General features: G+C 52.6%; 1 protein-coding gene across 2 annotated transcripts; it reads right to left on the minus strand.

The window, feature by feature from the left end:
- Positions 1 to 861: 861 nt before the first annotated feature.
- CHRAC1 (chromatin accessibility complex subunit 1) lies at positions 862 to 3,703 on the minus strand. 2 transcript variants are annotated; one of them, XR_014843312.1, is made up of 4 exons: positions 3,541 to 3,703; positions 2,525 to 2,640; positions 2,134 to 2,260; positions 862 to 1,566 (listed from the first exon to the last, which is right to left on the minus strand). XR_014843312.1 is itself a non-coding variant. In XM_021088860.2 (3 exons), the coding sequence occupies exons 1-3, from the start codon at positions 3,685 to 3,687 to the stop codon at positions 1,448 to 1,450; spliced, it is 393 nt and encodes a 130-aa protein (XP_020944519.1). In that variant the 5' UTR covers positions 3,688 to 3,703; the 3' UTR covers positions 862 to 1,447. The 2 variants fall into 2 exon arrangements, 1 of the variants encoding a protein (XP_020944519.1); XM_021088860.2 differs by lacking the exon at positions 2,525 to 2,640.
- Positions 3,704 to 22,103: the final 18,400 nt, after the last annotated feature.

Raw genomic sequence — 22,103 nt, forward strand, 5'->3', positions numbered from 1 at the left:
TCTGACTAGGAACCATGAGGTTGCCGGTTCAATCCCCGGCCTTGCTCAGTGGGTTAAGGATCTGGCGTTGCCGTGAGCTGTGGTGTAGACTGGCAGCTGTAGCTCTGATTTGACCCCTAGCCTGGGAACTCTGATATGCCTCGGGTGTGGCCCTAAAAAGCAAAAAAAAAAAAAAAACCAAAAGATTTCACTGGAGGGAAATCAGAACTCAGTTTTTTTAAAAAGAGAGACAAAATTTAACCCTATGCGAAAAAAAAATAGTGCTTAGTGTCTTCTCTTGTGGACAGTAAAAACGATTCCCGAGAGTGTAAAGAAAGGAACAGTAAGTGTAGAGATTCCCCGATATACAAAATGTCTTAAATGTTTTTTAAGAAAAGTACACTTAAGAGAGTTTCCCCTGACCCCCTTGCTGTACCTGACCCCCTTGCTGTACAGTGGGAAAATAAAAAAAAAAAAAAAAAGAGAGAGTTTCCATCGTAGCTCAGAAGTAAAACCTGACTAGTGTCCATGAGGATGCAGGTTCGATCCCTGGTCTTGCTCAGTGGGTTAAGGATCTGGCATTGCCATGAGCTGTGGTGTAGGTTGAAGATGAGGCTCGGATCCCGAGTTGCTGTGGCTGTGGTGTAGGCTGGCAGCTGCAGCTCTGATTTGACCCCTAGCCTGGGAACTTCCGCATGCTTCAGGTGTGGCCCTAAAATGACAAAAAAAAAAAAAAAAAAGGAAAGAAAAATACACTATGCAGAAGTACTATTTCTTATTGTATCTGACTTAATAATTTCGCTTAAAATTTTTCTTCAGGAATAAATGTAAGAGAAAGTGCTTATTTTTATATTTCACAAATGTCTCAGAATAACCAAGGCATTAGAATAATAAAGGGTTTTAATAAAACTAGTTCCATAAAACACTTTACTGTAAAAAGTCTAGCTTTTAATTTAAAAAGTTATTTCTTTACAGTTTAAAAAAATGCAATATTTGAACAAATACAAAGCCAAACAAATTTTCTTGAAATACAAAAATTCAGATGTAACATACTACCCATAGACCACGTATTTTAGCTAAAACCGGATCTGGCTGTTTACAAAAACTAATTTCAAAATATACACATGTGAATTTATACAACTGATATTTAGAAGTTCTTCAAAATCTATCTGTAAGCTACAAAGCTAAGCAAAGCTGCCTTGGCCTCAACGGCTTAGAGCTGCAGACTGGCTGTGACCCCAGCTCGCAGCCCCTTGTTTGGACCCCCACTCCGGTTGCAGCGTGGGCCTGGGAAAGAGACGCTCTGCTTTGGGCTATTTACAGCAGAGGCACCTCACGCCCCATCTCAGCCAGGAAGGAACGTGGTGTCCCTGGGGTGTCTCGAGAGTGAGCAGACGCTTGCTCGGAGCAAAGGTGTTCATCCCGGAGCCGTGCTCCCCGGCCGGTCACTAACGCATTTCTTTTTGGCTTAGGATTCCGCTTCATCATCACTCTCATCGTCGTCGTCGTCATTCTCCTCCTCTTCTCCCCTCTTCTCTTTAAGCATTTTCAGATATTTACTAGCTAAAATCTTCTTTGGTAATATGTCTTAAAAACATAAAGCTAGCATCAGTAATGTAAATTTCAAAATGTCCCAGTTCCTGCTTTGACCTCTAAACAGGTTCCAAGACAAAACAAAGTTCAGACGACAATTCTGGGTAAACAGCAGGAAACTAGCCCTGCAAACCTGCCTCCCTTCCACTGAAGCAAACCGCGTGCTTCTGGGTGCTGGCGCCCACGGCTCAACCCAGCCCGCACAGGGTGGCTGCCCCAAGGATCCCCGTGAGCTCTTGTTAGCTGTGACCCACAGCTACTGCTGCACAACAACTCTGAGTTTCTGTTTCTTGGACCAAGTAAGGAGGCGTCAGGGAAGGGCTGCCATGCCCCAGCCAACAAACACCCTGTAGGGAGAGTGCTGGCTTCTTGGTCCAGGTGAATCACATTACAAACATACTCAAACGGCCAAAACTAAGACTCATGCCAGATCGTGGGAAACTCTGGCACCTGGAGAAAACAGCCAAGTGTCTATTTCAGCGCAAGAAGAAAAAAGAGCAGAGAAAAAAGCGTAAATTGCTAAGCATTTTTTTTAAGCAGAATGTTTGAAAGTCTAAATACCTGCAAGAAACTGAAAAGTTTCCGACTCCTCTGCAGTGTTTGATAAATCACTGTAAGTGAGAGCTTTCTTTTCTCTTCCACTGCCATGTCGGTAGGAATAGGTGGCTAGATACTGAACAAAGAGTTCCTAAAACAAAATGAAAAACGAAAGGTGTGCTTTGAAAACTTACAGACCTTCATTTTTAATTACACTCATTTCGATGACTGCAGATTATCTCGGTTTCCCAAATTACAGAAAATCACGCGAGAAAGGACTACGCGGTCAGAAAGGAAACAAAGGCTGAATTAAGTTGTCAGGGAAGCAGGCGTCTCCCTAAAGTTTACTTTAGATTTATAACTTATGAAAAATAATCAAAAGTGATTCAACAATGAGTCATGTTTAATGACGAACCTCTGGAGTTAAAAAGGGCAAGAGACCATTCAAAAATTCGGTGTGGCTGAGGAACACACTTCCGTTTGAACACAGTGTTTCCAGGCTGTCCGCCTACAACCGTTACGGTCAACAACCTAAAGGTAAAAAAACGATCAGCTTCCCTTTCTGCCCAGACACCACCTGGGCTGAGCCTCTGGGAATTTCTATTTTAAATCCACCTAGTTCCGTTAGTAAGGGATGGAAGAAGTGCTTGCGAAACTCCTCAATTCCTTAACACCTACTGAACGAAGCTGGACCCGAAAGCACAACTATCCCAAGACCACGTGACCTCCCACCGCCCTCACCCTGACCGTACGGACACCGGACACTGGGCGCAACCAGCAGGGGCCGGAAGCCACTCTAGGGAACGTGAAAGCGAGGGAAACCGTGCAGCTGAAACCTGGCCCTGGGCAAGAACGCCCACCACGCGCCAAATCAAAAGACCGGGGAGGGGCTAGCACCTCCGGCTGTAAAACCACGGCCCTGGAAAGGCTAATTCTGACCTGGGGACGTGCGGCCCCGAAGACTGGGAGGAAGGCGCGGGCCCGTTCGCTCAACCGTCCGAGGGGTGGAGCCCAAAGCCACGAAAGCGGAAGCGGCCGGAAGCGACAAGAGGGGAGGGATTGGGGTTGGGGGCCGACAACTCGGGAGGAGGAGACGCCGAAGGAGGGGGGGGTGGGCGGGGCGCTGGGCGCGCGGGGGAGGCCGGGAACGGAGTGGGCGGGGCGAGGGCGCGCGGGGTAAGACGGGATTGACGCCCGGGGGCGGGGCGAAGGGCGCGCGGGAGCTGGGGAGCGCGCGGCGGAAGGCAGCGAGGCCGCGCCCAGGAGAGCGCGCGGGCGCGCGCAGGGGAGCGGGCGGCGCGCGGGCCGAGGGGTACAGGGCAGCGCGGCGGGACTCGGCCGGGCTCGGAGGGCGGGGCGGGACGCAACGGTCCCGGGCGGCCCCCACTGTCGCCCTCCGCTCCTCACTCCTCCCCGCGCGGTCCGCCTCACCGTGGCCTTGGCCGTGAGCACCAGCGCCTCCTGGTTGATGCTGGACACCTCGGGGGAGCTCTTCATGATGACCCGGATGCGGGACAGGGGCAGCGACACCAGCCGAGGCTCCCCGCACTTGTCCTTGCCCGCGACCCCGTCCGCCATCTCTGCGCCCCGCCCCCGCGGCGGCAGCCCCGACCCGCCGCGAGGTGGCCGGCCCCCTCGGTTGGTGCGGGAGCGGCGTCCCGCTGCCCCGTGGGAGTTGTAGTGTCGGGAGGCGCGGCCCCGGGCGCGGACTACAAGCCCCGTGATGCCGCGCGCGGACGAGGCGGAAGGAAGGGCGGCCGGGCCTGGGGTGGGAGCCGGGGAGGCGTCTCCCTGAAGGTCGGAGGCAGATACCGTGTAGGCAGGAGAGGACTGGGAACCGCGGGGGGAAGGGAGGAGGCTGGGCAGTGAGGAGCGCGGACGGCCCTGTTGATGAGAAGGCGCTTTGCTGGGAAGAGGAGCAGCAGCAACGGCGCGGAGGGAGGAGCCTTTCCGGAAAGCTTCATCCCGGTGTGCGAGATGAAGGCGGAGAGGCGGCCTGGGGCCGGGTCCTATTGGATTGTAGAAGAAGGAAAATGGGGGGTTCCCGTCCTGGCGCAGCGGAAGCAAATCCGACTAGGAACCGGGAGGTTGAGGGTTTAATCCCTGGCCTCACTCGGTTAAGGACCCGGCGTTGCCGTGAGCTGTGGTGTAGGTCGCAGACGCGGCTCGGATCCTGCATTGCTGTGGCTGTGGTGTAGGCCGGTAGCTACGGTTCCGATTGGACCCCTAGCTTGGGAACCTCCATACACCGCGGGTGTGGCCCTAAAAAACAAAATAATAATAAGGAAAATGGGAAGTGCTGAAAGAGATCAGAGGGATGAGGGGATATGTCTCTTAAGTTTGTGGGGGGTCTTTTGTTTGTCTTTTTAGGGCCTCACCTGGGGCATGTGAAAGTTCTCAGGCTAGGGGTCAAATCGGAGCTGTAGCTGCCGGCCTGCACCACAGCAACATGGGATCCTTAACTCACTGAGCCAGGCCAGGGCTGGAACCCGCGTCCTTTTGGGTGCTAGTCAGATTCGTTTCAGCTGAGCCACGTCGGGACCTCCAGTCTTAAATTTTAAAAATCCCCCTGGCTATTGATGGAGAATAGACCAGAGGGGAGTGGTGAGGATGGGGAGGTTGAAAGGGTGGAAGCAAAGAAATTGCAGAGTAGAAGGTGATGGCAGGTGATGAAATGGGATGCAGGTGTGGCTGGGGTGAAGTGAGCTAGGGAGCGGATGATAGGAAGTAGCCATGGGCCAGATGAGATAGGGCTTTGTAGATCACAGAATTCCTTCCAAAAGAGTTGGGGGGAGTAAGGGGGTCCCCCTTCAGTTTTACAAGGAATCCTCAAGTTGCTGTGTGTGAATAGATCGTCCAGGGGCAGGAGCGGAAGCAGGCAGAGAGCACAGTTAGGAAGCGGTTCCGGGGATGGAGAGAGACAGTGAGTCAGACCCGAGTGGAAGCGGTGATAGGGGATCTAATTTGACGATAGAGCCAGCAGGGCTTGCCAGTGTGTTATGGAGTAAGAGTGAAAGAACTGTGGTGCTGTTTGCCGAGATGGAGACTGCAGGAGGAGCAGAGCTGGCCCAGGTGTGGTTTGGAGCACGTTAGGTTTCAGTCGCCTGGGGAACGCCAGTGGCGGTGTCTCGTGGACTCTTGGCTCTTCCAGCCTGGAGTTCAGGCTTGAGCACTGAATTCCAAGCCGCCATTGTCTGGGTGGTGGTTAAAAGCGTGGACTGAATGGACGTGTCTGGGAGGAGCGTGTTGATGGAGCAGATCTAAGGACCACGGAGTTCCCGTCGTGGCGCAGTGGTTAACGAATCCGACTAGGAACCATGAGGTTGCGGGTTCGGTCCCTGCCCTTGCTCAGTGGGTCAAGGTTCTGGCGTTGCCGTGAGCTGTGGTGTAGGTCGCAGACGTGGCTCGGATCCTGCGTTGCTGTGGCTCTGGTGTAGGCTGGCAGCTACAGCTCCGATTCGACCCCTAGCCCGGGAACCTCCATATGCCGCAGGAGCGGCCCAAGAAATGGCAGAAAGACAAAAAAAAAAAAAAAAGATCTAAGGACCAGGACCTGGGGTACTTTAGTGTAATGAGATGGAAGCAGAAGGAAAAGCCGGGAAACTGGAAGAAATGGCAGTTGAGTAAGAGAAAAAGCAGGGGCTCGGGTGTCTATAAAGCAGATCAAAGAAAGTTCTTTCTGAAAGAAGCTGATCAGCTGGACTGGATGCTGTTGAGAGCTGGGCGAGATGGCCCCACCACTCACTCGCAGGGCGCCCTGAGAGTGTGAAGAATGTTCCTGGCACAGAAAGATCCAAGTCGCCCTCCAGCCCCGCCTCCTTCGCAGGTGGCTCTTGTGCATTAGCGCACCTTGCAAGAGCCCGCATCGCTGTGTCTGCTGGCCGTGCTCCCGCCGCGGTCCTGTCACCCCGTATCGCTTGGACTTCACAGGTCATTCGAAGGAGTCTGGAAAACAACCCCTCTGGTTTCCCTTCTGCTCACCATGAGGTCATGATCACAGAGTAATCAGTGTTTCCTCCAAGAAACACTGCAGGTTTCGCGGCTTCTGAAAGTCACTGCTCTTGAGTCTTTCTGAGGCGAGGAACCGAGGCCCCACGTCGCAGATGCTCCGGATTAGCGACACTTGGGGTGCTAGAGAAGTCTTCACGTCTGCCTCCGGCTCAGTCACCTGGCGGTTCCAGGTACAAGGGAGCGGGGCCATCAGGTCGCCTGTGGTGAGTGCTGTGAGGAAGCAAAGCCCGGTGAGGGTGATGGGCTGGCCTCCCTGAGAAGCGGTATTTTCAGGTCAGACCTGAAGGCGGGGAAGAGCGGGGCTGGGGCGAGAGGAGAGCCTGCGGGAGGGAGGGTGGCAGGCGACTGTGAGGGGCCCAGAGGAGCTTGGTGAGGGAGGGAGGCAGGGAGCCCGGCGGCTTGGCTTCATTCTGATGGCAGTGGAACCTGTGCCCGCGGCGTGCCGAAGTTCTCGGGCCAGGGATCAGACCTGTGCCACTGCAGTGACAGTGCCAGGTCCTTAACCTGCTGAGCTACCCAGGAACTCTTCTTTCCCACTGGTGTTGAATTGCGCTACAGTGTCTGCTGAGTGTCGGGTGTACAGCAGCGGGAATCCGTTCCACGTGTACCCAGAGCCGTTCTTTTCCCCCCGCACAGGTTGTCACAGAACTTGGAGCAGACCTCGCTGTGCTGAATGCTCGGTTCTTAAACAGAATTAGCGAGGTTGTATAGTAGCGTGTATGTGTTACTCCCGCCCTCCCAGTTTAGCCCTCCCCCCATAACTCCCCTTTGGGAACCATAAATGTGACTTTGAAGTCTGAGAATCTGTTTGCTTTTATAGATGGGTTCTTTGGTATCGTTTTTATTAGATTCCACACGTCAGTGATATCATAGGTATCTGTTTTTCTCTTTCTGACTTTGCTTAGTGTTATCACCTCTGGTTCCGTCCACATCATTGCAGATGGCATTGTTTTGTTCTTTCTTATGGCCGATACCGTGTGTGTGTGTGTGTGTGTGTGTGTGTGTGTGTGTGTGTGTGTGTGCGCGCGCGCGCGCGCGCGCTTCATCTTCTTTATCCATCCCTTTGTCGGGGGACATGTAGGTGGCTTCCATGTCTTGGCTGTTGTAAATAGTGCTGCAGTGAACCCTGGGGCGCATGTATCTCATGGTTTTCTCTGGATGTATGCCCAGGAGTGGGATTGCTGGGTCATGCGGTAGCTCTGTATTTCAATTTCATGGTTTTCAAGGAAACGCCATGCTGTTTTTCATGGTGGTTGCACCAGTGTACATGCCCACCCATGGTGTAGGAGGGTCCTGTTTTCCCCAGCATTTATTGTTTGTAGACTTTCTGATGGTGGCCATTCTGACTGAGGTGGGGTGATGTCTCATTGTGGTTTGACGTGCATTTTCTCTAATTAGTGATGTTGAGCATCTTTTCGAGTGCTTTTTGGCCATCTGTCTGTCTTTGGAGAAATGTCTATTTAGATCTTCAGACCACTTTTTCAATGGGTTGTTTGGTTTTTTGATCTAAAGCTGTGTGAGGAGTTCCCGTCGTGGCTCAGTGGTTAACGAATCCGACTAGGCACCATGAGGTTGCGGGTTTGATCCCTGGCCTCGCTCAGTGGGTTAAGGATCTAATGTTTCCGTGAGCTGTGGTGTAGGTCGCAGACACAGCTCAGGTCCCATGTTGCTGTGGCTCTGGCGAAGGCTGGCAGCTACAGCTCCGATTAGACCCCTAACCTGGGAACCTCCATATGCTGCGGGAGTGGCCCAAGAAATGGCAAAAAAAATAAAAATAAAAATAAAAAATAAAGCTGTGTGAGTCGTTATATATTTTGGAGATCCCTTGTTGGTTGCTTTGTTTGCAAAGATTTTCTTCCATTTTGTGGGTTGTCTTTTTGTTTTTGTTTTTTATGGTCAACTAACCTGACAAAGGAGATAAGAATATACAATAGAAAAAAGCCTCTTCAATAAGTGGTGCTGGGAAAACTGGACAGCCACATGCAAAAGAATGTAGTTAGAATATTCTCTCACACCATACACAAAAATAAACTCAAAATGGACTAGAGCCTTAAATCAAGGTGGGATACTATAAAACCCCAAAGGAAAACATAGGCAGACCACTCTGATATAAATCAGAGCAATATCTTTTTTGATCCACCTCCTAGAGTAATGAAAATAAAAACTAAAATGAGCAAATGAGACCCAATTAAACCTAAAAAGCTTCTGCACAGTAAAGGAAACCATGAAAAAAAAGAAGAAAAAATGCGGAGTTCCTGTCATGGTGCAGCGGAAACAAATCCGACTAGGAACCATGAGGTTGCGGGTTCAATCCCTGGTCTCTCAGTGGGTTAAGGATCTGGCGTTGCCATGAGCTGTGGTGTAGGTCGAAGATGCTGCTCAGATCCCTCGTTGCTGTGGCTCTGGCGTAGGCCAGTGGCTGTTGCTCGGATTAGACCCCTAGCCTGGGAACCTCCATATGTCACAAGTGTGGCCCTAAAAAGCAAAAGGAGAAAAAAAAAAAAAAAGAAAATGCAAAAGTCTTGAAGTAGGGAACAGACCTGACTTAAAATTTCATCCCAGGAGTTCCTGCTGTGGCATGAAGGATCAAGAGTTGCCTCTGCAGCGTCTCGGGTCACTCTGGAGGCATGGGTTCAATTGCCATCCTGGCACAGTGGGTTAAGGATCCAGCATTGCTGCAGCTGTGGCATAGTTCACAACTGTGGCTCAGGTTCTATACGCCACAGTTGCAGCCATAAAAATTAAAAAAACAATCAAACAAACAAAAAAACTCATTCCAGTTGCCCAGTGATGACACTGGCACCAGGCTGTGGGCAGAGCAGAGACGGAAGGGGCTCCTTCAGGACTTAGCTCCCAGGCAAGAGAGTTCCTTTCCTCCGGAAACCAGCTACACGAGAGGGTCCTTTGGTCCACACAAGAAGCAAGCTGTTTTACTAACATTTTTAAGGTTTTAGATGTTTGTTTCCCTCGTAGGTTATTAGCTTTTTGTTTGTCCCTTTGTTTGTTTTTTAATCAGGTTTGTCATTCTCTTTCGGCATGTTTGAGAGCAGGATGGGTTCAGATTTAGGGAAGAGGAAGGAAGAGGAAGGCATCTGGAGAGTGAAAAGCCCGAAGAATTCCAGGGGAAGAGGCGGCGGAGAAGCTCAGCTTGTGGAATCAGCAGGGCGTGTTGCCATCGTGAATCCTTTTGAGAAGTAAGGAGAGGGGCAAAGAGAACATGCAGAAGAGGGGAGAAGTACTCCCCACTGGGGAAAGAAACACGCTTCAAACCTAAGATAGTGGGGGAGCGAGCGTCCACGGCCCTTGCAGACCTCCCTGCGCTAGACAAAGCACGAGAACTTTTTTTTTTGTTTTGTCTTTTTGCTATTTCTTGGGCCCCTCCTGCGGCATATGGGGGTTCCCAGGCTAGGGGTCGAATCGGACCTGTAGCCGCCAGCCTACGCCAGAGCCACAGCAACGCAGGATCCGAGCCGTGTCTGCGACCTACACCACAGTTCACGGCAACGCTCACTGAGCAAGGGCAGGGATCGAACCCGCAACCTCATGGTTCCTAGTCGGATTCGTTAACCACTGTGCCAGGACGGGAACTCCCGAGAACTTTTTTTAAGAGCCGCCTGTGTGTTTCATGGAGGTTCCCAGGCTAGGGGTCCAATAGGCGCTGTAGCCGCCGACTTACGCCACAGCCACAGCCACGCCAGATCCGAGCTGCGTCTGCGACCCATGCCACAGTAACCGGCTATGCCAGATCCTGAACCCACTGAGCGAGGCCAGGGATGGAACCTGCGCCCTCTTGGAGGCTGGTAGGGTTTGTTACCGCGGGAACGCCGGACACGATGAATCCACTCTGTTACCGATGTTGTCCATCAGCCCACTCACCCTCACAGCACCCCAGGAGGTGTGCCATTACTTGTGCCCGCCTTGCTGCCAGCCGTGTCTGTGCCCGCTGGCTCTGGTTCAGTTCCACCAATGAGAGCCCAGGTGAGAGTGCAGCGCGGAGGAAGGAAGAAGCCGGCCTCGCTTACAGTTGTGTGAAGGCGCGGGCAGCAGGTGAGTCACCCACATCGGTGGGTTCTGCTCAGCAGCAGCACCCCTGGGGTCTCGTGGGGAGTGGTGCCAGCTTCCTGGTCTCTGAGCAGCACCCCAGCAGCAGCGCCCTGCTCCGGCAGCTCTTCCTCACCCATGGCATCCCTTCATCTTAAGTTCCTCTCCTTTGAAATATCCAAAGAAGCTTTTGCTTTGCTGATTGAATGTTGAAACAGATGTACTTGGTCCCAGGAAACAGACCCACAAAATTGGGGATCTGGGGCTGGTATCAGAATGGATGATGCAGGAGTTCCCGTCGTGGCGCAGTGGTTAACGAATCCGACTAGGAACCATGAGGTTGCGGGTTCGATCCCTGCCCTTGCTCAGTGGGTCAAGGTTCCGGCGTTGCCGTGAGCTGTGGTGTAGGTCGCAGATGCGGCTCGGATCCTGTGTTGATATGGCTCTGGCGTAGGCTGGCAGCTACAGCTCCGATTTGACCCCTAGCCCGGGAACCTCCATATGCCTCAGGAGCGGCCCAAGAAATGGCAAAAAGACAAAAAAAAAACCAGAATGGATGATGCTGGTGCCATGGTGACCCCACTGGCTGCATATTCCCATTCAGGTCTAGCCCTTCTTGCTGAAGTGGACGACTCCCTGGAGGCAAGGCTGCTGCATGTGGCTGTGTCGGTGGGAGTGGAGCCTTGTGGGCTGGGCTTCCGACCCCAGAGAGATTTCAGAAAGAAAATGGAAGCTCTCGGGTAAAGCAGAATCAGAGAACCAGCTCCTGTCATGGTCTCACCTGCCTTTGAGCCCACCTGAGGCATAATTACAGCAGAAGTTGAATCCCCTGGGCTTTTTGGTGAAATTAGGCTGTTGATTGGGAAGAGTGGGCTCCTGAGAATTAGAAGAAGGAGAGTTGGGAGGGTGCAAGCAAACATTTTAAACCACCCCCATCCTTCTGAGCCGCTTTGTCGGTGGAAAAGCCCCCTGCCTGGCTGAGATTAGTCTTTGCCTGCTTGAAATCCTATTCGTGTTCTCGCGTGAGCTGCTTACCTGGCAACAGGTGCTGAGGCTTCTCAAGACTCGCCCCTCATTAACTCCAGGCCATAACTGGAGTCAGAGCCCAGCATTCCCCAGGGAAGCAATGGCCAAGCCCAAGCTAGGAGATGTTCACACAGAGAAGGAATTGCAGGATATTCTGCACTTACCAGCAGAGACCTGCGGAGTTCCTGAGGGAGGGATCCTGCGGATGTCGGTCCAGGTGGGTAGAGCGTGATGTAGGGTTGGGCGGAATTTATCAAGAGCTGATGCGCCAGAGATGCAATGTGTGTTCACTCCAACAGCCAGCGGGGGCCTGAACAGTTTGCTTAGCTAAGCTGGCGGAGTGCGGCTCGGAGCGTCCTGAGCTGGTGGCTCTGACTTTTAAAGACAGCTTGAACCTCCTCTGAAGGTGCTGCTCTGACCTATGCGCCAGATAACCCTGCAGAGGTGGGGTAGGCATCTGTGGCAGGTCCTCATGGCAGAGTCGTAGCGCAGACTCCAGCGGGGTTGGAGCAAAGACACGTCTTCTGCAAATAACTCTTCTCCATTTGAGCAGCTCCAGATTTGCTGCTGGTCACAGGTAGGGACCAAATGCCAGATCATGAGACCCCAGTATGGTACCTGAGCTGGGTGCCAAGGGGAAGTCGATGTGTCTGATGATGTCAGCCTTGAGCAGGTCTCAGGAGCACAAGTCGTGCCAACAGGCGGCTGGGACTCCCAGGGCACCTCCTCCACCCCCTCCTCGCCCACTCTCCACAACAGTGGCCTCCGGGGATTCTCTGGGCAGAGAGTGAAGCAGGAAAAGGCAGACCCAGTTAATAGATGGCTTTGTAAATACACTGGCAGCAGGCAGAAGGGGAACCCTGCACATAACGGCTTCGCCCCCAGGGTGTGAGAGTAGAGGTGAAGGGGCGTCCCCCAGAGGCCCAGGGTCTACACCTGCTCAGGGGCAGCAGCTAACAAACTGACCGATAGTCCAGGAACTTGGAAAGAACAAGATTTGAGGTGTAAGAAGGAAGCGGTCTGGGCCCGGGGGGTTGTGGATGAACGTCTCAGAAGGGGGAGAGGGTGGGGGGTGGGGCGCCTGTGGGATGCTTGCCGAAGGGCTCCTGCTAAACAAAGGCCTCTGCTAAACAAGGGGCCGCAGCCGCCCTTAGACGTGTCAGGTGGCCTCTCTCCAGCCACCTTCCGGTGCTGCCCAGGGCTTGTTCCACTGGGACTGGGTACAGCGGCCACAGCCGCATCTCGAGCTGAGACACCAAGGAGGTCATCAAAAACCCTGGGTCTTTGCAACCTTCTGCTCCGTCATTTTTGGCAGGTCAGTTTTAGGCCTTGTGCTTCCTGCCTCGTGGTTCCAAAACGACTACTGCTGTTCCAGACTTCACCACTGCATCCACAGAAACAGGAGGAGGGGCCAGAGGCCAAAGGCTCTTTCCCGTTAGGTGTCAAGGCTTTGCCTTTGTACCGAGGAAGGGAGGACCTCCTTAGCAGCCTCTCCCTTACGTCTCATTTGTCAGAAGTAGGTCACTAGCTCAGCCTGAGAGCAATGACTAGCTGAAGGAAATGAGACTGCTAAGGGTGCTGGATAGCAATTAAGGCACATCCTCTGGGGCTCGCTTCCTGAGATCAAGGGCTCTCTGATCCCAACCGACAAAAATTGAGGGGGGCCGGAAATGAGGCTTGAGGCAGGGATGGGCTGTAGGTTAGACAGGAACCGGTATCTGCCTGTGTAGCCAACATTTACAAATCTAGAGATTGCACTTAGAAATCCAACTCAAGGAGTTCCCGTCGTGGCGTCGTGGTTAACAAATCTGACTAGGAACCATGAGGTTGCAGGTTCGATCCCTGGCCTTGCTCAGTGGGTTAAGGATCTGGCGTTGCCCTGAGCTGTGGTGTAGGTCGCAGACCCAACGTAGGTTGGCTGTGGCTGTAGTGAAGGCCGGTGGCTGTAGCTCCGATTCGACCCCTAGCCTGGGAACCCCCACATGCTGCGGGTGCGGACCTAAAAAGGAAAAAAAAAAGAAATCTAACTCGAAGAGCGGGGAGGTGAGACGACAGGAACCCCACATTGCCTCCCAGCAAAGTTGGCTGTGGTCTTTAGATGAGTCACGTGTTTGCCACAGGCCCTGCCGCTCTACCGCACACCTGCCGGCTTCACCCATGAGCCTGTGGTTTTGTGACCCCGACTTAGGAAGTAGTTGATTCAGAGCAGTCTGTTTGCTCAAGTGTTTCTCCCGTGGGGCTGGCACAGCATGTGGCATACAAGATGTAAATAAGATAGAAAACAAGTCCCCCTGCCTAGTAAGCCACGCTGTCACCCCGCATAAGAGGGCATGAGGGCTTTGCCCTCAGAAAGGCCTCGGCTACTTCCTACCTGCCCCCAGCCTGATTCCTTATCTGTAAGATGGGGGGTGTCGTCTCTCCCGCATCCCGGAGAAGCTTGTATGACCTCATGTACACACGCAGCCCAGGCAAAAAGCGTAGAAGCCCCCAGTTTCTTCTCCGGGAAGGAGGAAGAACCTAGGTACAGTGAATTCTAGGTGGAATTAGGAAGATTTGAGGGTTTTGTTTTTGCTTTTTAAGAATGCACCCGTGGCGTATGGAAGTTCCCAGGCTAGGGGTCGAGTCAGAGCTGCAGCTGCCGGCCTGCACCACAGCCGCAGCAACATGGGATCCGAGTCTCATCTGTGACCTACCCCGCAGCTCACGGCAATGCCATAGCCTTAAACCACTGAGCGAGGCCGGGGATGGAACCCACATCTTCGTGGATACTAGTTGTGTTTGTAACCCCCTGAGCCACAAGGGGAACTCCCAGGAAGGAAGATTTGTTTTTAAGAGCTGAGGCTGCATCTTACTAGCCTGTATGGCTGTATGGCTAGAAGTACTTAATAAACATTTAATGCTGATAATACTGATCATTTAGCTCCGTAGAAGGTAATTATACAAATCGTAAATGTAGAATTATGCCAGGCTGTCATTATGGATAATGGTGTGAGTACAGGGATAATGTGGGCCCACCGGGGCCCATCGTGGTGGTGGCTGCCAGCGGGCAGGCGGCTTACATGTGGGGAGCGGAAGGGAGGGACTGGCACCTGGGCAGCAGGGATGGGGAGCAGTCCGGGCCAAGGGGAGGGTTTGGTGGGAGCCCCATGGTCCAAGATGAGCAGAGGAAAGTCGTTGGAGGGTTTTCAGCAGGAAAGTGACAAGTGCTGATACATGTTTGTTGGGGATCATTTTTTTTTATTATGGCGAACACATGTAACGTGAAATTTACCTCGTAAACCACTTTCGAGAGTACAGGTCAGCGACATGAAGTACATTCACATTGTTGTGCAACCATCGGCACCATCCATTTCCAGAGATTTTCATCTTCCCAAACTGAACTTCTGCCCCCGTTAAATACTAACTCCCCTCCCCGAGCCTCCGGCCCCCACCATCCTACTTTCTGTCTCTCTGACTGTTACTCCAGCTCCTCACACACCTGGGATCGTGTAGCATTTGTCCTGTGACTGGCTTATCTCCCTCAGCACAGTGACCTGAGGTTCGCCGTGTAGCAGGTGTCAGAACTTCCTTTTCAAGGCTGAGTAATTTTCCATTGTGAGGGTGGACCACACTTCATCTGTCCATCCATGAGTGCTTGGGTTGCTTCTCCCTTTTGACTCTGGTGAATAATGCTGCTATGAACAAGGATGTGCAAATAACTGCTCCAGGCTCTGCTTTTAACTCTTTTTTTTTTTTTTCTTTTTTGTCTTTTTGTCTTTTTGTCTTTTCAGGGCCGCACCTGCAGCATATGGAGGTTCCCAGGCTAGGGGTCTAATTGGAGCTGTAGCTGCCAGCCTGCGCCAGAGCCACAGCAACTCAGGATCCGAGCCTCATCTGCAATCTACACCACAGCTCACGGCAATGCCAGATCCTTAATCCACTGAGCGAAGCTAGGGATCGAACCCGCAACCTCATGGTTCCTAGTCGGATTTGTTTCCAGTGTGCCGTGATGGGAACTCCTTAACTCTTTTTTTTTTAATTTAATGATTTTTTTTCCCATTATAGCTGGTCTACAGTTTTATGTCAGTTTTCCACTGTACAGCAAGGTGACCCAGTCACACATACATTCTTTTTTCTCACATTATCATGCTCCATCGTAAGTGACTAGATATAGTTCCCAGTGCTACACAGCAGGATCGCATTGCTTATCCATTCCAAGGGCACTAGTCTGCATCTAGTCCAGATTCCCTGTCCTCCCCACTCCCTCCCCCTCCCCCTTGGCAACCACAAGTCTGTTCTCCAAGTCCATGAGTTTCTTTTCTGTGGAAAAGTTCATTTGTGCCATGTATTAGATTCCAGATAGAAGTGATATCATGTGGTATTTGTCTTTCTGCTTTTAACTCGTTTGCATCTGTATTCAGGGGTGAAATTTTCCCTGTGTTTCCTCTAAGAGTTTTATAGTTTTAGTGCTTAAGCTTGAATTTTTAGGTCCATTTTGAGTTAATTTGTGTGCGTAGTAGAAGCTGAGTCCAGCTTTGCTCCTTTGCAGGTGGATGTTCAGTTTTCCCAACATCGTTGCTGAAAATACTGTTCTTTCACCACTGAGTGGTCTTGTTACTCTTGTTGAAAGTCACTTGACCATATATACAGGGTTTATTCTCGGGCTCTCTATTCTGGTCTGTTGGTCAGTATGTCTGTCTTTATGCCAGTGCCACACTGTTTTAATTACAACAGCTTTGTTGTATGTTTTGAAATGAAGATGTGTGAGGCTTCCAACTTTGTTCTCTTTTAAGATTGTTTTAGCTATTCAGAGTTGCTTGAGATTCCATGTGAACTGTAGGATGAATTTTTCTGTTTCTGAAAAAAAAATGTCATTGGCTGATACCTAATTTTTAACTTAGGGGTGTGGTACTCATGGAAGCACTTAAGAGGCACTTCAGACAAGAATTGCTGGTGTTTCTGAACAGCGTGGGTAGCTGTGGATCTACAGAAAACTGGAGGCATTTGGGATGCGTTAGATGGGGCTATCAATAGGATTTAGTGATTGATAAGCTGTGGGTGAGGAGGCAAAAAGAGATCAAGAATGATTCCTTGGGAGTTCCCGTTGTGGCTCAGCAAGTTAAGAACCTGACATCTCTGCGAGGATACAAGTTCAATCCCTGGCCTTGCTCAGTGGGTTAAGGATCCGTCATTGCCCAAAGCTGCAGCTAGGCTGCAAATGCAGCTCGGATGCAGTGTGGCCGCAGCTGAGGCATAGGCCCCTGGCGGGGGAACGTCCACATGCTACAGGTGTGGTTGTAAAAAAGAAAAACAGGAATGCTTCCTTGGTTGTGGGTTCGAGCAAACAGTGGTGTCCCTGTCTGGGATGGACAGAATGGACAAGGAACAGGTTTGGGGACCAGGGCTCTCAGGAGCTCCTTCGCCAGCACAGATGGGGAGAAGCCAGATGGGAAGAAAGGCAGCTACTCCGTGGACACCCAGGCGTGGGGTGCAGGGAGGCTGCAGGGCTGGGGAGGGAGACGGGGGTGTCAGCCCTGGCTGGGCGACTAAAGGAAGAGAGTAGCTAGAGGAGGGAGGTCCCAGGAGCCAGCCCACCGGGCTCCTCTGGGCCTGGGACCCGGAGGAGGGGTTCATAAAGCTCTGGGGAGACTGGGCCCACGCGTGGGTCTCGGCAACCCCAGGAGCCGGGCTCCTCGGTGAGTCTGCACCGGGCCAGCAGCGCTGCAGGGAGGTGGCAGCACAGCGGGACTGTGGCAGCCTCTCCTCAGCCTCCTGGTTGGGAGCTCACAGCCCGCCTGCCTGCGCAGCCCACTTCCAGCCCATCGCTCTCCACGAGGCCCCTTGCGTGTCCCTTCTTCATGCCTCCCCTCCCCGCGAAAGCTTTCCCCACTGCCTCCCCGGGTTGCCTCCCCCTACACAGCCAGCCCCGGGCAGCCTTGCAGATGCCAGCGCATTTACTCGGCTTTATTTCCCTACCGCCCAATGTGGAGCTTGAACCTGGATCTCTGGATGGATTAAGGGGTAGTTTAAATTACTTTTTCATTAATGTTCTAATTTCTATACCCCTGCCATGTATTATCTGTGTGATTATTAAAAGTAAAAAAAGACCGGAGTTCCCCGGTGATGCGGTAGGTTAAGAATCTGGCATTTTCACTACTGTGGCTTGGGTCTCTGCTATGATATGGGTTCAGTCTCTGGCCCAGGAACTTCTGCATGCCATGGGCGTGGCCAAAAAACAAACAAACAAAAACCACCAAAACCCAAACCAAACAACACGCAGAGGTGACAAGGGATTAATCTCCAAAATTTATAAACACCTTCTGCAGCTCAATACCAAAAAAAAAACCAAACAACCCCATCAAAAAATGGGCAGAAGATCTAAACAGGCAATTCTCCAAAGAAGTCATACAATGGCCAAAAAACACATGAAAAGATGTTCAACATCACTCATTATTAGAGAAATGCAAATCAAAACCACGATGAGGCACCACCTTACACCAGCCAGAATGGCCATCATCCAAAAGTCTGCAAACAATAAGTGCTGGAGAGGGTGTGGAGAAAAGGGAACCCTATCACACTGCTGGGGGGATTGTAAATTGGTGCAACCACTGTGGAAAGCAGTCTGGAGATTCCTCAGAAAACTAAACATAGAACTACCATTTGATCCAGCAATCCCACTCCTGGGCATCCATCCAGAGAAAACCACGACTTGCAAGGACACATGTACTCCAGTGTTCATTGCAGCACTATCTGCAAGAGCCAAGACATGGAAACAACCTAAATGTCCATCAGCAGAAGAGTGGATAAAGATATGGTACATGTACACAGTGGAATATTACTCAGCCATTCAAAGGAACGAAATACCGGGATTTTTAGCAACATGGACGGACCTAGAAATTACCATGCTAAGTGAAGTCAGTCAGACAATGAGACACCAACATCAAATGCTTTCACTGACATGTGGAACCTGAAAAAAGGACACAATGAACTCCTTTGCAGAACAGATGCTGACTCACAGACTTTGAAAAACGTATGGTTTCCAAAGGAGACAGTTTGGGGGGGGGATGCCGTCGGGGGGTGGGATGGAGATCCTATCAAACTGGATTGTGATGATCACTGTACAACTGTAAATGTAATAAATTCATTGAGTAATTAAAAAACCCACAGAAGCAGAAGTTGAATAAACATTGGTTTGGAAATGATAACAGAAGAATGCCTTCCCTGCCTTCCCTGATGGGTTGGGTCTCCTTGGTGGGCAGCCCTGGGCCCGGAGCTGAGGGCACGCACTCTGCCAGAGGAGGCAGAGTCAAGTGGGAGCCAGTGTCGGGGTAGCACGTTGCAACTGCCGCTCCATGCGCTGCTGCCGCCGAAGTTACAGGGCACAGACGCTTTGGAAAACAGGTCGGCAGTTCTTAAGAGGTAAGCATCTTATTATATGTGACCCAGCATGTCCAGTCCCAGTATTTACCCACAGAACAAGTGGCTATGCCCACACAGCTGATTGTCCCTGAATGCCCATGTCAGCTTTATTCATGTGACTAAAAATGGAACCAACCCAGATGCCCACAAACAGATGGAGTGTTGCCAGTGGAGGCACCTCCGTATGAGGGGCAGTAAACAAAGGACCACTGAGCACACAGCAATTGGAGAATCCACCCCAAAAGCATTATGCTGAGGAAGAGAAGCCAGATCCTGCAGGGCTTCGTTTATGTGAAGCTCTGGGTCAGGCAAAATGAATTTATAGCAGCAGAAAACAGAGCCTTGGTTGACTGTGCCTGACCGGGGTCGCTGCAGGGGCGAGGTGGAGATGCTGGATCTTGATTGCGAGGGTGGGTGGGGTTCGAGGGTGTGTGCATCTGCCCAGACTCATTCAAGGACACTTTAACTGGATGCCTTTTTATCATGATGGATTTACTTCATGATGAAATGGATGTTTTACAGAAGAAAAGACACGGTCCTTGCTCTCATGGAGCCAGTGGGGGTGAGAGTTGTCATTCCAGTAGTGGCAGCACCGCACGCAGGGCCACAGACCAGGATGAAGTGTCCTGAAGAAAGTGCACAGGGGCTCAGCAGGCCCCTGGCAGACGGAGCCCCGAGAAACGAGGCCGGGGCGCCCTGGGGGGGGGGGGGGGAACGGGACGAGGTGAGCTTCGCAGTAGCGATGACTCCGACCCGGGACTCGGTGTCCTCAGCGTCACCATGTGGAGAGGACACCGCATCTTCTCTGTCACAGGAAGCCTTGGGGACTCCGTTGTGCTCCGGCTTCAGCCGAAACGCCCTCCCGCGACCCCCTCCTCTTTCCCTCTTCTCCCAGGAACAGTTTGTTTCAAACGAGCCCCCCCGGGAAGAAAGTGCGCCCTGACCCAACCCGTGGGAAGGGGACGGGCCCATCCCCCGCCTTACGGAGAAACGGGGAGGGTCCTTTGTTCGGGGCGCGCGATTTTTGAGCCCCCGCGCCCTCGTGCAGAAGGAGAGCGCCTTGCCGAGGCCTCCCCGTGCTCAGGCGTCTCATTTTCCGACACGGACGATCCGGGGCAGAGTCCCCAGCAGTCATTACAAGTAATTGTTTTCATTTTCAAAAGCAACCTTTCTTTTTTTTTTTTTTTTTTGTTGTCTTTTTTTTTGTTGTTATTGTTGTTGTTGTTGCTATTTCTTGGGCCGCTCCCGCGGCATATGGAGGTTCCCAGGCTAGGGGTTGAATCGGAGCTGTAGCCGCCGGCCTACGCCAGAGCCACAGCAACGCGGGATCCGAGCCGCGTCTGCAACCTGCACCACAGCTCACGGCAACGCCGGATCGTTAACCCACTGAGCAAGGGCAGGGACTGAACCCGCAACTTCATGGTTCCTAGTCGGATTCGTTAACCACTGCGCCACGACGGGAACTCCAAAAGCAACCCTTCTTGAGCATAGAAAAAAATAAAAGAGGGAGTTCCCGTCGTGGCGCAGTGGTTAACGAATCCGACTAGGAACCATGAGGTTGCGGGTTCAGTCCCTGCCCTTGCTCAGTGGGTTAACGATCCGGCGTTGCCGTGAGCTGTGGTGCAGGTTGCAGACGTGGCTGGGATCCCGCGTTGCTGTGGCTCTGGCGTAGGCCAGTGGCTGTGGCTCCGATTCGACTCCTAACCCGGGAACCTCCATATACCGCAGGAGCGTCCCAAAGAAATAGCAAAAAAAAAAAAAGAAAAAAATAAAAGAAACAGCCTCGTGAAAGGAAGCCGAGGCCTGGTGGATTAACGATCCGGCTTGTCCTTGACCCCGGCCCGGCGCTGTGAGCTGAGGATCCCAAGTTGCTGTGGCGTGGGTCGCTGCTCTGGCTCGAACTCGATCCCTGGCCGAGGAACTTCCACCTGCCGCGGGAGCGGCTGAAGAAGGAAAAGGGGGGCGGAAGGATGATGAGGAGAGACCCCCTGCGTAGAGCCACCACCCTGCCCGCCGCCCTGGAGCTGGGCCCCGGCGGACCCGTGGGGAGGAGTCCAGCTGGGCAGAGGGAACAGTGCTGTGGCCAGGAGGATCAGCCCACGCGAGGGGCCAGGCACGCACAGCGAACTCCGGGCAGAGGATCAGCCGGGAATCAGGCTCCCGAAGCTGAAGCAGCATCAGCGGCCAGACCCAACTTCCTAATGGTGGGGGATGGGGTGGAGAGGGAAGGGGCTCGGGGCCAGCTTTGCTGTGGACCTCTTGCCTTTATCCTCCTGGCTCCACGCCCTCAGGCTCTGGAGTCACACACCACAAAACTCTTCCAGCCGTCCATCAGCAAGCAGGCTCGGAATCCCTGGCCCCGCGTGTGTTGGCCAGGTGGCCTGATTCCTCTCCCGCGGGGCTGCTAACTTTCTCCAGTGTCACTCTCATCTTTTTGCGATTCTAACCAGCATCCGCTGGCTCGCTTTGTGGGTGTGCCCTGCGGGGCAGGAGGCCTGGAGTCTGTCCCGCCGAGAGAGCCGGGGCGTGACTCCTTCAGTGAGAGTCACATCCCATTTTTCACACCACACACAGATCCGCCTCCACGGTGAACCTTCCGTCTGGGCTCGGCTCAAGAGGAGGGGTCCGCCAGGGCCTCACCCTCAGACCCAGCCGCCCGCCCCTGGTCTGCAGGCCTCTCCACACCAGGCCTTGTCCGGCCCTGCCTTCGCTGACCCCGCCAGTGACCTCCAGGCACTTTTTGTCCTGCTGCTCACGTAGGTGACTCTGCTTCATTATTTACAAGGGATGGAGGGGGCAGCGGCTGGTCTGTGTGGCACCAGGCAAACTGCCTTGGCTCCCTGCCCACCCGCTTCGGCAGGCAGCCGTGACGGAACAGCACCTGGTGGCGGCCGGTGGGAGGAACCAGTGAGCCGTCAAGGAAGGGCGCTCCCCTTCCTGGCACAGAGCCATCCCTTCGGGCCTTTTGCCCTGTGATTAAGCAGCGGAGTGTTTGCATATGTCCTGATTTGCATGGAAGGCCCAGGTTTCCGTCTTTAGAGCCAGAGTAGCAGTTACCACCCCCTTTTCACTCTCAAAAGTGTCCTAACTAGGGTGACAAATGCTATTGTTACTGCAGCACAAACCAACTACCTCCATCCTTTCTCACCCAGGAGGGAGAAAGGAACCTTGGGAGCATTTGTTTTGTGTCATTTTATTTTACTTCATTTATTTATTTTGTCTTTTTAGGGCCGCACTCATGGCATATGGAGGTTCCCAGGCCAGGGGTCTAATCGGAGCTGTAGCTGCCAGCCAGAGCCACAGCAACGCCAGATCCGAGGCACGTCTGCAACCTACACCACAGCTCACGGCAACACCAGATCCTTAACCCACTGAGGGAAGCCAGGAATTGAACCCGAAACCTCATGGTTCCTAGTCAGATTCATTTCCGCTGCGCCACAACGGAAACTCTTGTGTCATTTTAAAAACTGGGAGTGAACCGCATCCCACAAGGGAGAGATGGATTCCAGGTATGTCTC

The sequence above is a fragment of the Sus scrofa genome, chromosome 4, assembly GCF_054392235.1.
Source record: "Sus scrofa isolate SSC_HxYL_T2T_F1_AM1 chromosome 4, Sscrofa_HxYL_maternal_Yorkshire_Landrace_v2.0, whole genome shotgun sequence".
Lineage (NCBI taxonomy): Eukaryota > Metazoa > Chordata > Mammalia > Artiodactyla > Suidae > Sus > Sus scrofa.

Coding starts and splice junctions, on each gene's coding strand:
- CHRAC1 (XM_021088860.2), bottom strand. CDS start 3,687: ATGGCGGACGGGGTCGCGGGCAAGGACAAGTGCGGGGAGCCTCGGCTG. Junction 2,261..3,540: donor TGCTCACGGCCAAGGCCACG/GTGAGGCGGACC, acceptor ATTTTGTTTTAG/GAACTCTTTGTTCAGTATCT. Junction 1,567..2,133: donor AACTTTTCAGTTTCTTGCAG/GTATTTAGACTT, acceptor TATGTTTTTAAG/ACATATTACCAAAGAAGATT.